General features: G+C 43.0%; 2 protein-coding genes across 8 annotated transcripts in view; one reads left to right on the top strand and one right to left on the bottom strand.

Annotated features, from left to right (window-relative positions):
• Positions 1–4,535: 4,535 nt before the first annotated feature.
• On the bottom strand, positions 4,536–11,341 carry LOC308369992 (lebercilin-like protein; the record flags this gene model as incomplete). Its single annotated transcript, XM_080844551.1, has 9 exons — positions 4,536–5,152; positions 5,542–5,647; positions 5,963–6,105; positions 7,272–7,335; positions 8,208–8,345; positions 9,179–9,421; positions 10,058–10,335; positions 10,643–10,922; positions 11,312–11,341. The coding sequence occupies 9 exons, from the start codon at positions 11,339–11,341 to the stop codon at positions 4,536–4,538; spliced, it is 1,899 nt and encodes a 632-aa protein (XP_080700677.1).
• A 391-nt stretch (positions 11,342–11,732) lies between these two features.
• The window catches only part of sh3bgr (SH3 domain binding glutamate-rich protein), a 21,138-nt gene continuing 12,019 nt past the window's right edge, over positions 11,733–20,851 (top strand). For 4 of the 7 annotated variants that reach the window (XR_013968774.1, XM_080844805.1, XM_080844803.1 and 1 more), the window contains exons 1-6: positions 11,733–11,890; positions 12,635–12,820; positions 13,464–13,544; positions 17,175–17,204; positions 17,462–17,491; positions 19,957–19,983. Coding sequence is in view for 6 of the 7 variants with exons in the window: in XM_080844805.1 (XP_080700931.1) it covers positions 11,846–11,890; positions 12,635–12,820; positions 13,464–13,544; positions 17,175–17,204; positions 17,462–17,491; positions 19,957–19,983 (399 nt within the window). In the remaining variant the exon portion in view is untranslated. The remainder of the gene's footprint in view (positions 11,891–12,634; positions 12,821–13,463; positions 13,545–17,174; positions 17,205–17,461; positions 17,492–19,956; positions 19,984–20,851) is intronic. The other 3 variants (XM_080844807.1, XM_080844806.1, XM_080844804.1) reach the window with 1 other exon arrangement.

Below are 20,851 nucleotides of genomic sequence, written 5' to 3'. Positions count from 1 at the left end.
AGTCCTCCAGCTGTCTATGTCTGTACTTCTATGTCTGTACTTAAGAAAACCCTTGTGTTCATCCACTCTGGTTCATCAACCCAAGCTAAAGGTGCTGTCACCTGATGTACCGTGTGGTAGAGTGAGCAACCCAACAGTCCACACAGTCCTCCAGCTGTCTGTCTGTTCTATGACTGTCCTTAAGAAAAAAAAACCTCTGGTGTTCATCCACAGTCCTAACGATGTAAACGGGAAACAAACAAACCGTGTAAGACCAAGCCATAAACAATTCCAGCCAATCAACACGTTGCTTCAGGAGAATGGAAGGGAGTGGTGTACTCTGACTGGCTACTGAGGTCAAATGTCAACAGCCTGTCCACAGAATCACAGGCTGTGTCTATAATAAGGTGTTTATCTGTGGGGAAGTTTCATTTCTCAGATTCATCAACTCTATCTAAAGCACTCAACTCAGCCGAGTCTTGCCACACTCCTGACACCTGCAGTCAAAGTTGCTCACGTTACATTTCTTCATCCACTCTGGTTGATCAACTCAAGCTCATGGTGCTGCCACCTGATGTACTGTGTGGTAAGTCCGGCAATGGCGAGTTGATGTGCCTGGTAGATGTCCTTTGTGTAGTTCTATGTACAGGTGAGTTTGGTCTAGATATTGGTTATTTTGGTGATCGGTTTGAAGAGGACAGCTAAATGTGTCCCCACTAGTTGCACTGACGTTTAGATCCACAAATTCAGTGAACTGTTCCCAAACTGCACTGTAATCATGAAGAGCTGAGGTTACATTTGGCCCCATATTACATTCAATCAAAATATACCAGAAACCGCCTCATTTATAGTTTTCATAGATGCAGTCCTCATCATAGTCATTTTCTATGGTAGCTGAGCCACTCCACGTGTTGTCTACGTTCACATAGTCTTCTTCCACGTCACTGTGGGCATCTTCAACATGACTGCCCTGGTCAAGAGGCACCCATGTGTTCATGTAGATGTTCTGATCTCCATCAGACCCACCAGGCCCATTATGACATCCATTTGTATTCACAGAGCCTGTTTCTATGGAGACTGCATACATGGTTTATGTACAAGTGGAAAAAATGGTTTTGGTTAAGTAGCATTTCAGGGGCAAGTTCGGTCTTACTAGCGAACAGTTATTTTTAATATTAGTATTACAATATTTCAAAGCATTAAATGCCAATTCATAAAAAAGATTTAAGATAGGTACAGCTTGAAAACTCAATATCTGTTTTGCCTTTTATCTAAAAATGAGTGTTACAATAACAGCTATTACACATTGCTACTGATGTGTAAACTGAGAGTATTTTTGTTGAATGAGACGATGGTTTTAGACTCACTCTGTGGACCACTGTTCCTCGGGGGGGTGTCGCTCAAACACTTTTTCTTCACCAGGCAGAAGATGACAGGGATCACCAACAGCAGGAAAAACCCAGAAATCGCTCCGGATGCAATGATGGGAACCAGGGATGCTGGAGGAAGAACAGTACATTGTAACAGCAAAGAACAATCAAAACAATCAAGAACAAAAGCAAGCCAACAAACAGATATATATAATATATAATTTTCCAATTTACGTCTGATGATGATCGTTAGCAGTGCCGTGTGTGGTGATCTAAAGGCACGGCTGGACACGTTGACTTCATAGACACAGCTGTAGTTCCCCTGGTGGGAGTAATCTGCCTCAGGGACGTAGAAGGAGGCTAAGTGGTTGACAGCGAGTTCAGTCCTGGTCGTGTTAGACCCATCAAAGATGAGGTGGAAGGAGCCTCCTCGGTACTGTGGTCCAGTAGAGCAGATGATGGAGAGGCTGTGGCCCCGGGTCACCTCTGGCCCCTGGGGCCCCCAGAACAGGCCCCCATCTGGGGCACTGAGAGAGATGTTGGGCTGCATCAGGACCACTGAGGAAGGGGACAGGTCATCAGTGGGACATTCATTGTTCTTAGTGGAGTGTTACCGTTACCAAATATAACAATATCATAATTACTAATGGCCTGACAAAACAATATAGAGAAAGCTTAATGAAAACTCAAAAGCATGTTTTTAATCTTATAGCTAATTAAATTAACAGATGGGTTAACAGGGTAGCCTATTATTATTATGTTATTATGTAATTATATTTATTTCGGGGTGGCAAGCTAGTCTGACAACTTCTACTCACCCACAGTGATGCTTATGGGCTGGCTGTGTGAGTAGTAGCTTATAGTTCTACTGGGGTATTCACGACATGTGTAACGGCCCTCATGAGAGGAATCCACATTACGCAGAGTAAATGTTACGCTCCTCCCAGCATAACAAATCTCCTTCATCAGCATGACAGAATTATCTCTGTATAACCTTATGTAGTTGGCAGGGTAGTGATAGCTGGATTGTTGTACCCTGCAAGAGCACCTGACTTGAACAGTTTCTCCAGGTGAGACCACTGAGTATCCAGACATGAGTTGGATGGAGGGTTTGTAGAAACCTAGGGGAGAGAGTCGTTTACTATTTTTATCTCAATACAGTAGGCTTATGCAAATCTGAGTAGGATTGAAAAGACCTTTTGGGTGAATGTGAACAATGGAGAAAAACTTCACTTACCAGTTAGTGAGGGGACACTGAGAACCAGGACCACTATAGAGACAGGAGGAGGAGAGGAGAGGTGATTCATGTACTTGAGAATGTAAATGCAATGTGAATTGTGAATTTCTATTGAATATACTGTATTCTCTTACACTGAAATACAGATACAAAACACCTGCATTCAGGCCATTTGATAGAGGTTCATCAAGATTTGTAGCAGCTACGTTCAATTTTGATGTCAATGACACATTGCCCTCATTTTAACTGATATACACTCAGAAGGTTATGGCATAGCATAGCATAGTCATAGATAAGGTTATGTCATAGCATGTTCTAGGTTCATCGGACAGCATGTCATGACAACTGACTAAAGTTATGACAGGTGACCAGGTAAGTGAATTTCCTGCCTATAACAAATAGTGAATGACAAACCAACATGGTAACTCTTGACAGCAGACTGGTTTAGAATGCTTCGCATCCGCTTTCTACTTCTCCTCTCTTCAACATTCACATTAAGAAAAATGAAATGACACTTACATGAGATTAGAGTGAGCAGAGCCTTTGACATCTCCATCTTTGACGAAAACTTCATGTGAAGTGCACGACTTCCTCCTTGTAGCCTTCTCTTGTGGTCAAGTGTTTGATGTGTTGAACACATGTGCAACGTGATGTCAAACTACAAGCACTAGTCAGAAAACTCTGAAACACTAAATAAAACATTTATTATTCTTTTTCTGACTGTTGGCTGGCCAATTTTTGACACTGTAGATAATCATATTTTGCTACAGAGACTTACACATCATGTTGGCATTAAAGTCTGTGCCCTATCCTGGTAAAGGTTTGACAGCCCTCTTTTCCCAACAAAGGATTTCACTCTACCCTTTCCTCACCCGGCGTTGGTCCAGTGAACAGTGTCCATCCTGAACTATAGAGGCACATCAGCCAGACATCGCACAACGTTACATACTCTTATTGTATTTGGTGTATGACTATGGTATTTTAAGATACCTGCCAAACCTAACCACAGCTCAGCTCTAGTTCACAGGCTGGCCACTTCCGCTATATTTATGCCCTGTTGATGTAGGCTTTATGTATGCTAAATCCAGAAGATTTTACAAATTATGTCAAAGTATTCTAGCTTGCCAACTTCCAGAACATCTGTCAAAGACAGGCTTTTTCACGTTATATATATAATATATTACTTTACACATAGGTAACAGTAGACATGAACAATGTTCCCAATTTCCCCAACTGTTCTTCGATGGCCAACTTATTTGTCTGCAATTAAAAGATATCAAGTAGCTTTTCCACATGAACACAAGTGCTCACAAGGTTATGCTATAACTTAGTCTAGGTTGTCATCATATAGTAGACATTGATAACTGACTCAGTGGGTGTGTTTCATAACACACAGTGAAAAAACATGACAACTCTGACAGCGTTCTGGTTTGTGGTAATTCACATCTGCTTCATGCCTTTTTTTCTGTTCTTTTAAAAACTCATTTTGATGTTTATGATTATGGAGAGTGGTATCCCTCGGTAAATCCACCTTTACATTAGTCACTGATACGATATAAACTCTCAAATACATTTGTTTTGTTGACAGCTTATTTGTGTAATCAAATACTCAAATCTATGACGTCTGAAAGGGCTTGTGGCACTATGGAGTTTCATAACATCAAAGTGTCCTCAAACCCAAAATAACTCCTCCATGTTATGCCACCTGCCAAGTGCTAACTCTGGCTGCTTCTAACTTCTAGCTTCTAAGCTTCATCAATACAAATCCTTAAAAAAAATTAACATTTTCGCACACTTGTAAACACATTGAGAAGTGCTTTTGTTAGTTATATTATATACTATTAATATTATAAAAAAATGGGAAAAAATAACAAGGCCCAGGTAATGTGTCTCTGAAAACATATATTTTATTATGAAAATTTGTCAAAAATAATTGGCAGTTAAAAATCTCAGTCGAATATGATGAACCCGTCTCTGATATGAGGCGCCGTGTCTCCCAGCACGTAGGCGGTCGTGCGGTCCAAGTCCGAGCTCGTGGCGGGCGGCTCCTTGGCGTGGGCCCTCCTGTCGGCCTTGGGCTCTGCCGCGTCTGCCTGGCCGAACAGCTCCCTCATCAGGCTGCTCTTGCGGTTGCATGGGTCCTCCCCGTGGTGCGTGCCCTCCGCCAGGCGCCCTCTTCCAGCCGGCTCAGACAGGAAGGAGGGCTCGTAGGCACTGTCCCCATCGTGGGGGGCCGTCCTGGCCGGGGCCCTGGAACCCTTCTGGAGACCCTGGCCCAGGGCCCCGTAGGCTGGCCGACCCCTGTGCAGGTTCTGGATGGTCTCTTTGAAGGTGTAGTGGCGCCGGATGCGGGGAGTGGTCTGCTTGTTGGCGGAAAGGCAGTTGGCGTCCAGCAGGTCGTCCAGTTCCAGGCTCGTCTCGGCCTGGCTAGGGCTGGTCAGGCCGTTGTCGCCGTCCCACGGTAGACCGGACGTCTCGTTAGTCTCCTCCTCATCACCATCATCATCATCATCACCCTCGAGCTGCAGCTGATCCTCAATGCCGCCTGCCTCTGTACTCTGAGTGGCTGCATAGAAAGACAATTAGGCAAAGCATGCACCCAATAATGGTAATGATCTTGTTCCCATGTATTTAATGTTTGTGATCACAGTAAGTTGAAAACACCAATGTACATCATGTAAAAATGCAACGTGTTTTGTTAATAAAGTATATTCTATTAAATCTTTTATGCTATCTTGCTATAATCGAGGACAATGATTTATGCTGTTAAAGTACAGAGCCTTATCCATTAAATTATTACACGAATCAAGCTATCTTTCTTTATTTGCTATAAGCGGATAAAACTTTAAAAATGAAGCCTTTTCCACTAACAGCACTGTCAGCTGGCACACTGCATATTGCATTACAGTGATCTGGTTAGAGTTTATTGAATTAACAGCACATTCCATGACATACCAGCATCAACGGCTGCACCATGGCCTGACTCATTGTCCTCTGTAAGGCTGTCAGTCGTCCCCTTGTGATCTTTCTCTGACTTGCTGAAATCAATGGCACAGCGTTCCTGAGAACAAAGTCATTCACACAATCAATACAGATGCAGCAATGGCTCATTTCAGTCCCAAAATGTTTTCAAAGACAATTGTTTTTCTTGCATTTTTTTCTGCCAGTATCATCCATCAAGCATCAATGTGTTTTGACCCCGGTGGAATTCCTAGTGGAATTCTTGAATTATTCTAAATTCTTAATTCTATTCCCAAACATCTGGCGGTGTAACAAATCTGGATCTGATCCCCCTTCCATCCAAGCCGGTTCGTGGTCAGCTCTAATGCAGACTTGTGAACTTTGACCCCATTCTGTGTCAAGCTAAGTTGTGTACCCTGTTCCTGTTGCTTCTTTGCTTATCCAGCTCATTCCCTAGATGCTCCTCACTCTCGTACTCGATCTTTAGCTTACAGGCAGGACCTTCCAAAGGAAGAGGTGATAAGCCCTCAGTCTGAATGGATTTGGTCTCTTTAGTTCCTGAGATAAGAAGGACAAGTTCACCAGTACACATCAGCACCTGGGATCACAGTACACAGTCACATCAATATATTTGTTCCTTCTTTGGGCGGAAGAAAAGAAAACAAATATTTTTGTTTTCTCAAAGTCATACAGGTCAAATTCAGTGTCTTTCAACCAGGAAAAAAACAAGTCAGACTTAAAGGGATAGTTCGGTTTTTAAGACATGAATATGTATGGCTTCCCCGTCAGCAGTGTCATGCAATCATGCATCACTTACCCCCGACAGCGTCCTGTGAGCAGAGTTCTCGTCCAGTTTTGGTCAAACCGAAAGTAGTCCGGCAGGTTTGCTAGACCCAGCAAAATAAAAAGTTTCTCTTCTCAAAACATTATGTGTTCAAAAGAGTGATATATTTGCATCCCAAAAACATTGTAGTGGAAAAAGTCACACCTCGTTATCACTTGGCCCTATTTTCAATACGCTGGATACTGCAGAGTCTACGGCAGATACTACTAGAGAGTCTACCTGTTTGAATCTTGAAAGTTGATTCTTGAAAGTTTGATTCACCAAAGTTGCCTGACAGAAACGTCCATCACAAAAAAACGATGCTTTATGTCAATTTTATCAAATGTTGTCTCAGTTTTCATCGTTTTCCTGTGATGGACGTTTCTCTCAGGCAACTTTGGTGAATCAAACTTTCGCGAATCAACTTTCGCGAAATAAAACAGGTAGACTCTCTAGTAGTATCTGCCGTAGACTCTGCAGTATCGAGCGTATTGAAAATAGGGCCAAGTGATAACGAGGTGTGACTTTTTGCACTACAACGGTTTTGGGATGCAAATATATCACTCTTTTGAACACATAATGTTTTGGGAAGAGAAACCTTTTATTTTCCTGGGTCTGGAAACCTGCCGGACTACTTTCGGTTTGACCAAAACTGGACGAGAACTCTGCTCACAGGACGCTGTCGGGGGTAAGTGATGCATGATTGCATGACACTGGTGACGGGGAAGGTATACAGATTCATGTCTTAAAAACCGAACTATCCCTTTAATGCCCTTACCTTCCAAAGCTAAGGTAGAGTATTTTCGTTTTGGTCCATCGTCCCATTTTAAGGTCATGTGGAGACAGACTAAAAGAGGTTTATTTACTTCCTAATGCTAAAGAACAGAGGTATATTCATTACCTTTCTTTGCCTTTGGGAATCGGTGTGAGTAGATATTGTGAATCTCCAACTCCCGCTCCCTTTCCTGTTTTTTTAAGATTGCACGGAGAAGAGAAGAAACAGAAAATGTGTTCGGCAGATAATTACAGCACTCAGTGTTTAAAGCACAGTCCACAATTTCGAATGCAAAACACTTTCCGTCACATTCAGCTTATTGCAACTCATGGCCCTCTGGCTCTCCGTTCTGTGTGTGTGATAAAGAAATGTGAAACTCTGACTTTAATCAAGTCTGTGTGTGTGTTAATCATATGCTTTTGTGAGCTGAAACATGACATTTCTGTCCTTTTTATAAGTGCTGACGTTTCACTCAAAACCCTCAGGTCTTGGTGCACGTTCCTGGCTCTGTAAATGAGAAACAAACATAATGGCTCAGACCGAGCCATGCCCTATTCCAGCCAATCAACACGGTGCTTCAGGAGCAAAGAAGGGAGGGGTGTAATTTGATTGGATGTTGAGCTCAAATATCAACAACCTTTTGCTAGAACTGAGGACTATATCTTCAAATCCCAAAGTGTTGTCAACAACTATGTGCCATACATTTTTGCAGACATTTTGTAAGTCAGATTTCATTGTAAATGTAAGGAAGTGTATGTGCCACGCTGCTAGGCAGCGCTGCAGTCGTGTTTTGTAAATGTTAATTTGTTTGCTCTGATGTGTTTTGTACCTCGGGTGACCGTAAGTTTTCATGAGTTCTGATGTCAGAGATGCGATGAATGAGACTTGAATGTGTGTGCTAGATGAACGAGATAGCCACCATTAAGAAACCTCCTCCTCGTCTCCCTTTTCGAATACTTTGGACTCCCAACCACCCGCCAACATAGATCACCTACAACACAACGCAGAGTTTCAGCGGGCCGTTGAATAAGTGGAGAGAGAGAGGGTTACATAAACACCAACTTTGATCTTTTGGGTCAGCAGGTCGATCTGTTCTTGGAGTAACTTGGACAAATCTCGAGCCTCAACAGTTTTCCTAATCTCTGTGCTCAAGTGGCGGGTGAAGGATGCATTACTCAGATCAAGGTTCCTCTCCAGATCCTGGAACACAGAACGCAAGGTTTATGTAAAGATCAATATCTGTGATTCAATCTTCCAATCATTTTTTTAGTGAACAACACTTTACATCATTGCCATCTAATGACAAGGCTATTGTATGACTGTTTTGGAACTGTCTGATCTCTTGAGAAAATCAGTGATTTTAAAGGCAATCAGAAGCTTTTCTGCAATACGGACAGAACAGAGGAGCATAACATCAAACAACAAGACATAATCAATAAGGCACTTACTCAACCACCTCCATCACATAACAAACTGTATAATCCAATAGACCCACAAACACAATCCCACTAGTAACATCAACTGCTGAGCTACAGAAAGACATTTAGAAGCACACTTGACATACAATATACACAACCTTCTCTTCCCACATTACAACTGACCTCCAGTTCTTGAGCTCAAGGTCCAGGCTGACCACACACACACACACACACACACACACACACACACACACACACACACACACACACACACAAACACACACAGTGCTAGACCCACACACAGACACGCTTACACTCTCTGTCCTTTCACACACACACACACACACACACACACAACCACACACACACTGTACATCACTACCAGTCCCCTCCACACCTTTATCCTGTTGTTCTTGAGGTCCTGGTCCAGGCCGACCACACACACACACACACACACACACACACACACACACACACACACACACACAAATACACACAAATACACACACACACACACACACACACACACACACACACACACACACGCAAACACATACCCACACATACACACCCACACAGACAAACACACACACACGCACCCAGTCCCCTACTCACCTTTATCCTGTTGTTCTTGAGGTCCAGGTCCAGGCTGAGTTTGCTGAGCTTCTGTGCCAGCTCCTCCCTCTGCCCTAGGCCGCGGCGTTGGCACAGCAGCTGCAGCTTGTGCAGCTCCTCGGACGTCTCCTGCAGGTGCTCCTCCATGGAGGTGAGGCGGTGCCCCAGGCTGTTCCTCTGGGCGCGCACCTTCCGCAGCAGCCCCTGGAGGGCATGCACCTCGTTCCCGTGCTTCAGCAGAATCTGACCCGCCACCGTGGAGAGACGTGGGCATGGAGACATGGAATCATGACAAGAAGACATTGAATGAAGACATTAAGGAGACATGGAATCAAGACAAGGAGACATGGAATCATGACATGGAATGTAGACAAGGAGGCACGGAGACATGGAGAAATATAATCATGACATGGAGACAGGGAATGAAAACATGGAATTAAGACATGGAAACTCATTGTGACAAGCTGTGCACATGCCAAAACGGCCCCTGAGCCTGCACTGGACCCAGCCCAGATATGGCACCTCTCGAGCTCAGCAGACCAGGGCCAGGCTCATACAAGTCAGCTCATACCTGGGACACTTTGTATCTCAAATAAATTACTGAGTGCTTTTTCCGTAACTCTGCAACAAAGAGTATTCAAAGTGCACCCAATGCCTCACATCTAGCTAGCAATGGCAGAGGCTTTAGTGTACTGCTGTCTGCCACTATGAGCGATCGCAGGTTGGTCATGCGTCTTGTTCAAATACAGTTCACCCTGCAACCATGACTTGCTGAGCTCAAACCATCCTATTCCCAAGCCCCCCCTTCCAATTAACCGCCTATGCTACCACTGCCCACCATTGCGAACAGACATACACGGGTTTGAATGAGAGACGTACCTGTGGCAAGCCGCTCTGGGAGTCCTGGAACTGCTGCAGCGCCGCTGTGTGGCGGTTCTGCACGCGACGCAGCAGCCGGTTCTCCTGCGAAGCGCCGTTTAGCTGCTGCTGCAGCTCCCACACCTGGTTGCTCAGGTTCTTGATGCGGTGTTCGCGGGCCGAGGCGATGCGCTGGCACACGCCATCCAGGGGCTTGATCGGGGGGAACAGGGGGGCTTTCCGGCCAGGTCTGAGGTTCATCTTTTGACGTGGATGCTGCACACCAGACCTCTTTTGACCTAACAGGATGAAAGGGGAAAGTGAGGCGTAATAGCGTGACCATGGAGATCTAGGAAAGAATGTTGAGGGTGTAGCACAAAAAGTAGTTTAAATTCAACATTACAACCTTAAGATACATTGTCAAAATGTCCAACAGTTGTAGATAAGGGAATATGGTATTATTATTTTTTAAACAACCACGTGTTTTTTCACTTGAACGGTGAATAATGAATTCAATTCAATAATTCCTCATACAATAATAGCCTATATCTGACCCTAGATAGACTCTGTCCCAAGCCCTTTTCTATATAGAAGTGGCCTTACTACCTTTGTAATAACCTTTCATTTTCTTGGGAGATTTCCTTATTAGTAAGCCGTGGGATTTCTCGAGCACGGAAGATGTTACTTTTTCATCTTCGAAGTCAGACTGAGAGTAGGATGCTTGAGAATTCCCTCGGCTGCTATCAGCACTAGGATCTCTTCTCTTGTTGGACGAGGTGGATTCATCCGAAGGCGTGCAAGACCTACTGTAGGAGAGTGCACATCCTTGACTACCAGCATCATCCAATTGTTGATAAGACATCTTTAAAAAAATAAAAGTGCATGTCTTATTAATTTAGTTAGCCATCAGATGAAAATACAGGAATTTGACCAAACCCACACAAAATGAAAGCCAAATTAATGGTTTTCAGATATCTAACTGCAGCTGACATTTTCCAACTTTACTTAGCAGGCTAGCTTACTGTATGAATCAGTGGTCTATAAAGTTACAGATATTTAACGCATAATGAATGGCCGTAGCTACTATAACCAACCATGTGCAATGTTTTAAACAACACAGCTATCGATATACAAAGTAAAGTTATCTATGATATAGTTTCACCTGGTCAACGCTGTTTTGGCAACCTAGCGGAGAGAGTAGTTTTGATTAACCTAAATTCTATGCTATGGTTTTGGTAACCATAGCAACAAGAATCGCGTTCTGGTAAAGGCAACATGGGAAATGTAGTTGGCGGCAATCGTCATGTCGCGAAACAAAATCTGAAACAAGCCTGGTTGAATTCCCTCCCCCAGTTAGATAGTTTTTAAGGAAACGGTAAGTAATGTTCTATGTAGCTGTTACACTGAAACGTGTTGGTGGTGACTTAGAACATTGGTTACATTAGGCATAGTGCTACATCGTTGCAACTTAACACTTGACGAACTCGACGTCTTTGTTCACTCACGACCACTGGTGGCTATTTCTGTCCTTATAAGCATAATGAGCTACGTAGCTGCAGACTAACCTGGTGTCCCCAAAGTCAACAGACAGCTGAAGTTTCCAATCACTTGGTCAACAGCGAACCCCTGAACCAAACCCACCAATCCCACAGAGATGTGCGCGGGGACAAAAATAGCCTCGTTGGTGTGGTTGATGCTTGCGGTGTAGCCTATACCCTGTGCGCTTCGGTTAACGAGAGTGAAGGCTACAGGCTGTGTCTTCTAAGAGAACTTTAGTTAGCTCTTCACAAATCACAGTCTAACATCAAGATGGTTATTAAAGTATTCCTAGCCTCCTCTTCAGGATCGACAGCGGTAAGCAAACGCATGACTTGTTTGGAAACTTTTATTTAGTTTTTTTTTTTTTAAATCTCATTTGGACAACAGGCAGGAATGTGCATGGAGACAGATTTAGGTATATTTGGCAAAAGTTGAAGATTGGAACGCAGCCTAATCTGAAGAAAATAGGGCACATCGAAACCTTTCTTTGTCAGTACAAGGCTGAGCCACTAATTTGTGGGTCAGACGTGTAGCCAAGAAGCCACTCTGCCAGTTTCCTTATATATCTCGGCAGTGTCGCTGTCATTCCAAACCTGCAACAGCAAAAAAAACTTCGAGAACATACTTTATTAAATAAATAACACCAGCTCTAACGCTGATTTCTTAAATGTAAATATCTACCAACTGTGTTTGTACTTCAATAATTATAATAATAATAATTGTAGTAATTATAATAATAATAATAATACAAAATAATAATAATAAAACCACAAACAAAAGTAATTATGACCACCAAAAAGCATTTGCACTAAAAGCATTATACCGTATTTAACAATGTCAATACATTATATGCTGAGGTTGTTTGATATTTGTTTTATAAAGTTAATCTTATGTTTTGTTTAAAATTCATGTTAGTTCATTAAAATATATCTCTGTACATGTGCGATGGAAGACATTCAACTTATTCCATTTAATCCTGTATAGTTCCCATAAAGTAGCCTTACATTTAGTATTTCGCATTTTCATGGGCCGTAATGGACACACCTGTTATGCACCCAGATCAAGAAGAAGCAGCAGGATGTGTTGGGCTTTCTTGAAGCTCTCAAGATTGACTTCACACAGCTGGACATCGCCTGCAGCGAGGACAACCGCATGTGGATGAGGGAGAACGTGCCGGGAGAGAAGAAGCCCGCAAACGGCATTCCTCTTCCTCCACAGATCTTTAACGAGGAGAGCTACTGCGGGGTAAGCACATATACACACACACACACACACACACACACACACACACAGCACACAGCACACACAGCACACACAGCACACAGGCAGAATCTGGAAAGAATCTGAGGCCTTATAACAGAAAATCATGTCCACAAGTGTTTGTCTCATCTTAATGCAAGTCCGAGGGTCTCAAGGTCGGAAAAATCCCACTTTCCTATCACAGAAGCTGTTCCTAAACCTTTACCTTTGACTGGTGGCTATGTCCCACCTCAGGCCTCCGATCTTATCTAAGTTAGGATAACTTGTCTGGTAAGAGAAATTGATAGAACACTGGCATAGGCAAATTATTGAGTCGTGGTATTGTACTCTGTGTCTGTACACGAATGTAGGTACTCATACTCGTACTCAATCTGAAAACATCGGTGCATCTCTATTGAGGATTCTAATTAGTAGTTTTAGTGCAGATTAGGGCCATATATAGTATAGATTAAGGGATACAATGCATTCAAGAAATTTCATTGCTGTAGTTGACATATTTGAAGGAAGAAAAATCCATTGTAGTTCTTATTAGTCCCTCACTTTTTTTAAATTACCACCGTCATGGATGATTAAGGATTGGTGACTCAATCAGAGAAGGGATTTATATTAATGTTTTTCAATTTCACAGGACTACGAGACGTTTTTCGATGCCAAGGAAGACAACGATGTCTACACTTTCCTGGGGATCGCCCCTCCAGAAGGCTTTAAGGTTGAGATGATATTTTCTTACAGTGTCACTGATGTCATTTTGTTATTTGTTGCTAAATTGACATTCTATCGGGGTCATATTGAGGACTCTGATTTGCAAACTCACAAAGAAACTAGTCTGAGTTTGGTCAAAGCTAAATCCTTTGGACTGCAGTGGTAGGTTAGTTGTCTTATGGAAACCAACAGGTCAGCCAGGAGTTAACAGTAGAATAATGATGTGGTGGGAAAGGTGAACCTAGTACTGCCATCCAGTGAGCTGAGTTTACTATTTAGTCTACTATGACAATGAAAGAAACCTTTTGGATTTTTCTGCTTTTTCCAAGGATGGAATTCGCAGCATAGCATAGCAGCGCATGCTTATATTTTTTTCAATGTAAATTCATTTAAATGTCTACGGTCACAACTATTTTTCTTTGACATTCAAGGCTTTTGTACGCTAACATAAAAACAGTTATGTATGAAAGTGTTTGTATTACAAGCGTTAAGAATGTTTCAATGTTTCAATGTAAATTCATTTAAATGTCTACGGTCACAACTATTTTTCTTTGACATTCAAGGCTTTCGTACGCTAACATAAAAACAGTTATGTATGAAAGTGTTTGTATTACAAGCGTTAAGAATGTTTTCTACACTAAAGACACAATTTACAATGTGTATCATGTGCTTCTGGACACCCTCCTCTAATTGGTGAACTGATGACATCCTTCCTTCCTTCCTGAACACATTTGCACACACTGGAAGGTTTTAGGGAAATGTTTTGCGTTTGTGGATAGGGCCTGACCTAGATTAAGTACAGATAGTGACTGTCAATTAGGCCTGTGTTAAAGGCACAGTTCACGATTCTGGCAAAAGGTTGTTAAGATTTGGGCTCAACATTAATAGAATATTAATAAAGCACAGACCTAGTACACAATCAGAGTGAGTTGTAGATACAGAGCAGTACATCTTTACCTATAATAATAACAATAATTCCAGTTCCATCAACATCCAATCAAATTACACCCTCCCTTCTTTGCTCTTGAAGCAACATGTTAATTGGCTGGAATTGTTTACGGCTTCGCCCAAGCCACTGTGTTTCGTTAATAAACACCGCACAGAGCCAGGACTGGGTACGAACACCGACGTTTGCTTGAGCACACACTGAACAGACAGCTAGAGGACCGTGAGAAGCTTTTCGCTGAATGTTAAGCAGGAATGTTGGATTAGGATCACAGACCGCATCTTTAACTAGGCAGTGTAGTCAGGGAATTAAATGAACAGTTAGGTCGAAACATTTCAAACCTGATAATAATCGAATTCGATATATAGCAAGTGTTTTGATATTTTTCTAACAATCCATTGTGCCCTCCTGAAAATCCGTCTGGTTTAATCCATTAAACTCTTGGCACAGGAAGTTCAGCAGGCGCCACAAACGCCCGTTCTCCAGAACGGAACAGACGCTGGAGAACCCCTCGATGATGACTCGACAGTAATTCCCTGACTCGTTTATCATCCTTTTTATCTTTCTCCTTCTCTGTCCAGTCTTGCTTGATCCCAGAGACACGTGTGGTGTTTTTTTCCCCCTCTCATTCAGTTAACTATCCTGCTCCGGTATTCTGTGTTCTGCCGTGATGGGTGCAGTTTTTGTTTGTGTGTTTAGCTGTTTGTTTGTTGTGCCTAATAGTTTCCGCATGTTTTTTTTTTTTTACACGTTTGACATAGAGCGTTTAACTGTGGTGTGATATGAATGTGTGTGTGTGTGTGACAATAGAATATATGTTTTGTTAGCATGTCTGTGAAGTAGGTGCTGTACAGCTGTTGAGGCATGCTATAACTCCTGTGAACATTAATACATGTTTTAAGAGGTTTAAATGTAGAGTAAATGCTAATATCAAACCTTACGTTTTTTTTTTCATACAGATATAACGTCATCATGCATACATATTTTAAATCACATCAGTAGCACAGACAATGGGATTGCTGTAAGCACAGAGGTCTTTCTCCAGTCCAGCTGCCGTGCTGGATAATGGTTCCCTAGTAGAGTTTATTTCTCACAACCAGTGTGTTTGTCACGCAGAGAGGGAGATGTGCTCGCTGAGGTACCTGCTCTCAGAATAGTCTCCTTCCACTGCTCCAGTGTCATGGCTGCAGATCATATTAGTAATGGAGTATTTCCAGTGGGTGCTCCTCAGCTGTCTGATGTGTGACCGGCAGGAAGACTGACACACACACACACACATGCACACAGATACCTGCACACTGTAAACACACACACACACACACACAGACATAATATAAAGTCTGAGTTCATGTCTTTATGCTTTCTTTTCCCCCCACCTCTCTCACCTCTCGGAGGAGTCTCTGTTCTAGGCCTGCTGTTTGCACTCATCGCCTTTCTCTCCCAAACTCTCCTCCTTTTTCTACCTCCCACTAGCATCATCACTCCACTCCCCTCCTCACACACACACACACACACACACACACAACGTCCATGCTCATGTTTATATTCTAACGTTTGAATCTATTTCTCTCCTCTCCCTCCTCCTCTACTTCTTTCTCCTTGCGTGGGGGTATTGCGCCGTGGCCCACCTCCTCCAGAAAAGAGGAGTGCCATCGGAGGAGTGCAATGGAGATGTGCATGCAGACGAGGAGCTGGTCACGGAGGAGGAGGAGAAAACAGAGGAGGAGGAGGAGGCGGCGGCGGCTCCTGTAGAGTCAGAGGAGGCTGCCCCTGAAGGGGACACAGCTGAAGAGGAGGAGGTCGAGGGGGAGGTCGAGGAGGAAGTCGAGGAGGAAGTCGAGGAGGAGGTCGAGGCAGAAGAGGCTGAGCAAGAGACAACAGAAGCTGCCCCGGAAGAGGAGGAGGAAGTAGAGGAGGAGGAAGTAGAGGAGGAGGCAGCGGAAGACGAAGCGGAAGACGAGAGTGTAATTGGTCCCAACCATTCGAACCTCCTCCTGGTGTTTCTTGTGTTCTGTCCCTACCGCCCCAGGCTTGCACCTCCGCTCCACTCCACCCCACTCCCCCCTTTCCTTTCCTTCACTTCACTCTTCTCCTTTACATGTCATCTCTCCCTTTTAATCATTCCTCTCATTGCACATTCCCTGTTGATTATCTCGTTTTTTTCCCGTTTTCAGTCTTGTCTTGAAGGTGTGTGTCCTTCCCCCGGCACATGCTGTTGTACCCCCCCCCCCCTCATCTCCACTGCATCATGGACCCTAGACTAGTGGCTTCCCACCCCCTTTCCTTCTCCATGTCCTGATGTGTTGAGGCTCGTCTCTACCAGTCTAGAACTGTTTGATTGTCGTAACTCATGTTGTTAACTTTCTACCCTGGTCCGCACCCATAAAATGTCCCCACCTCCTCCTAACTCCATACCTCACCAGTGTTCCTGTTTGCAGCCTCGTGTTGACCCGTGGATGATACCGCCTCTGTTGGTCTCACTGAAGTGTCTGTCGCACTGTGCTCACAGTGGTAGTTGTGTAGTTTGTTTTGTGTGTAGTGATAGTTTGTTTGACATGTGAGTGTCAATGTCCTGCGGTAGATACACCTCGAGAGGAGTCTCTAAAGGTTCTCCTTTTTAAGTGTCAAGTTGTGACGAGCCATCCCCTGCTGTTTCTAATTCAACTATCCTGTCTCCTTCTTTTTTGTTAGAAAAGAGGAGCAGTAGAGGAGGAACCCCAGGTAAATCTCTTCTTGTAAAGAACATGCTTCCCATGTTTGGTGATCTATTTTGTACCAATTATAACATCTAATCAATTCAGTGGCTGACATATTTCTATGCATATAAATGTATAGAAAACATAAAGACAAAGATTAGTGCATCGTTTTTTGGCAAAAAATCACGTAGAGAGATTTTATGAGGAACACAAATGATGAACAATGATAGACTGGTGACAATAATGAATAACGACTTCGCCAACCTTCTGTTTTGTCTGTAGGAGGTTGAGGGAGAAGGCGAAGATGAAAAGGTGAGATTAAAGACAGTGTTTTCCTTCCTCCACAGCTTTTGGAGTGACATTAAAGCTACACTGTGCAAACTGTATAAATCCTCAAAGAAACCTATTTTGAATGGTTAATGTGAAAAGAAACCCCATATACATTTTATGTCCTATTTTCCTAACCTTTCAAAAGCAAAAGCCTGAACGGTGGGCTGTGCATTATAGGCACTCTGAGATTCTTTGGAATGAAAAGTGTGAAAAGTGTGTTCAAAATAAAATTAATTATTATTATTATTATTATAGTCGCAACATCTGATATATGCTTTTTGACATTATAATGAGTTGCCAGTGGTGTTTAAGGCAAAGCAGAGTTAGGCAATCCTAGGGTCTTTATACACGATGTGGATGAGTATGACTAACCGTTGCCACATTTGCAAGACATAACGGACATAGCAAGTTGTTACAGGAAACATGACGTAGCGCAGCTTTAACTGAGTGTTACAAATATGACGTAGTGCACCTTTAACTGTGTGTAGCAAATATGACGCAGTGCACCTTTAACTGTGTGTAACAAATATGACGTAGTGCAGCTTTAACTGTAGCAAATATGACGTAGTGCAGCTTTAACTGTGTGTAACAAATATGACGTAGTGCACCTTTAACTGTGTGTAACAAACACAACGTAGTGCAGCTTTAACTGTGTGTAACAAATATGACGTAGTGCAGCTTTGACTGTGTGTAACAAATATGACGTAGTGCAGCTTTGACTGTGTGTAACAAATATGACGTAGTGCAGCTTTAACTGTGTGTAGCAAACATGACACAGTGCACCTTTAACTGTGTAGCAAACATGACGTAGTGCAGCTTTAACTGTGTGTAACAAATATGACGTAGTGCAGCTTTGACTGCGTGTAACAAATATGACGTAGTGCAGCTTTAACTGTGTGTAGCAAACATGACGCAGTGCACCTTTAACTGTGTAGCAAACATGACGTAGTGCACCTTTAACTGTGTAACAAATATGACGTAGTGCACCTTTAACTGTGTAACAAATATGACGTAGTGCACCTTTAACTGTGTAGCAAACATGACGTAGTGCAGCTTTAACTGTGTGTAACAAATATGACGTAGTGCAGCTTTGACTGTGTGTAACAAATATGACGTAGTGCAGCTTTAACTGTGTGTAGCAAACATGACGCAGTGCTCCTTTAACTGTGTAGCAAACATGACGTAGTGCAGCTTTAACTGTGTGTAACAAATATGACGTAGTGCAGCTTTAACTGTGTGTAACAACAGCGCCTCTGGTTTGCACTTGGAAGACCTGGAATGAATATGCCAGCAGCAGAAGCCATCTATCAGCCTGTCTGCCCGCCAGCACTGGCCTGGGCTCAAACACGCCCTCTAAGGTCATAGGTCACCCAGTATGGAGGTGTTTTTAATCCAGGCACACTGCCACTGGTGGACTCGTATGCACTATGTCTTAGCCCACATGCCTCCACACGCTTATGCCAAGCTGTGTGTGTGTGTGTGTGTTTGTTTGTTTGTTTGTTTGTGTGTGTGTGTGTGTGTGTGTGTGTGTGTGTGTGTGTGTGTGTGTGTGTGTGTGTGTGTGTGTGTGTGTGTGTGTGTGTGTGTGTGTGTGTGTGTGTGTGTGTGTGTGTGTGTGTGTGTGTGTGTGTGTGTGTGTGTGTGTGTGTGTGTGTGTGTGTGTGTGTGTGTGTGTGTGTGTGTGTGCTACTGTCCTGAAGCATCCTTCACCCTCTGGCGATATGAGGAGTGTACCCAACCAGTGCCTTGCTTGCTTGCCCACTGCCTTCTGCTCAGCTGCCTTACTGTGGCTTTCAATGCAAGATGAAGCCCAACTGATGTCTTATCAATAGAACTACTACTAGGCACCCTATGGGTTCCTAAAAGATAGACCTCAAAACTATATGGTTGTTTTTCATTTCTTTTATCAGAGCACTGTATCCTTAGGCCAACCGATCTTGAAAGATTGAGAGAGAATTGAAGAACTGTTTCAAGATGTATTGGAATGGCAGTTGACGATACAATAAAATAAAAGAGCATCAAATAAAGGCAATTAATGGGGCAGAAAGAGGCAAAAGCGCTATGAGGTGGTGTTTAGATCGGAGGTCCCAGGGGCGCTGTTGTTGAAATATTCAGAGTTAAACTCTTTTTGCATCAAGCTGCATTTGCTGGCGGTTAACTGAGCCAGCGGCCCATTCTTTACAATCCCTAAATACTCTACACGTACTGTACTACTATAGACTACTATAATGTTTATCAATTAGTTGTAGTTCTAACATGCATGACACACTGACATCATTTTGCTTCTTGACCTGACCTGATAAGATATGATAACGCCAGAAAGGGTTACATAAACTATTACGTTTGCCCCTTTCTTCCCCCAGATAGCCTTAGTAAAGATAGAATGCTAAAGAATAGCGCAGCTATGCTTAGTGCTAAATGCTAATCATCACTATCCATTGTTTTAGGGTGAAGACGATCAGCCGACGTCGGAGGTAGATTTGTCTCTTGGAGTGTGTTCCGTGTAGCCGTAGACCTTAAACCTCTCTTCCTCTCTTGCTAGTGTAGTTACTGTGTCTGTGAAAAGTTACACGTTACATGTAATTGGATTTGACTTTGTTGTGTATTTTGAGTGTTCTGTGCATCCCTGTGATTTTGGCTGCTATTAGTATTCCACAGAGACGGCTAACCCTCCCCACTTTCTCTGTTTGTAGTGACCTGTGCGCTTTCATTTTGTAGGCCCGTGACCACTGCTACTGTTCCATTGTCTGCAGGTGGAGTTTTTTGACCCACTTGGACACATTTTGATTAATTGGATACTCCTATACATTGACTCAAACCCTACTGACTCATAATACCACATTTTTCTCAGACAATACCAGAGATCGGATATTTTAATGGCCCTTTTCAAGATCTCAAAGCAAAAGACAAGTCTTAAAATGAAATTCTATGGCAAAGTCAGTCTGATCAGTCAATCAAGGCAATCTATGCCATTAACAGATTGCATTCCAGCCAATCCACTCTGTTTCAGAAAGAATAACAAAACCATCAACCTCAACCATATTCCCATACATAACATAAACGTTTGAAAGTACAAGCATGACATCATTTTACACATTGTACATCTACATAGAGAAGAGATAGTCATCAAAGAACCAGATTCTTAAGAACATAACATATGACATGAGTTAAACTGATCAGAAAAAAACGTCCAGATATTTTCCTATAGGTTCCTTGCCATCCTTGCCATCTCTCTCTTCCCCTATGTACCTCTATGGCCACCTGTCAACCATGCCAACCACTGAACCACCCCCCTCTGCCCCTCTGTCGACCATGCCACTGACCCCCCCCCCTCTCTGCCCC

Source organism: Sprattus sprattus (genome assembly GCF_963457725.1).
Source record: "Sprattus sprattus genome assembly, chromosome: 9".
NCBI lineage: Eukaryota > Metazoa > Chordata > Actinopteri > Clupeiformes > Clupeidae > Sprattus > Sprattus sprattus.
Note: the sequence above shows the minus strand (reverse complement) of the source record. Positions and strands in the feature narration are given on the sequence as shown.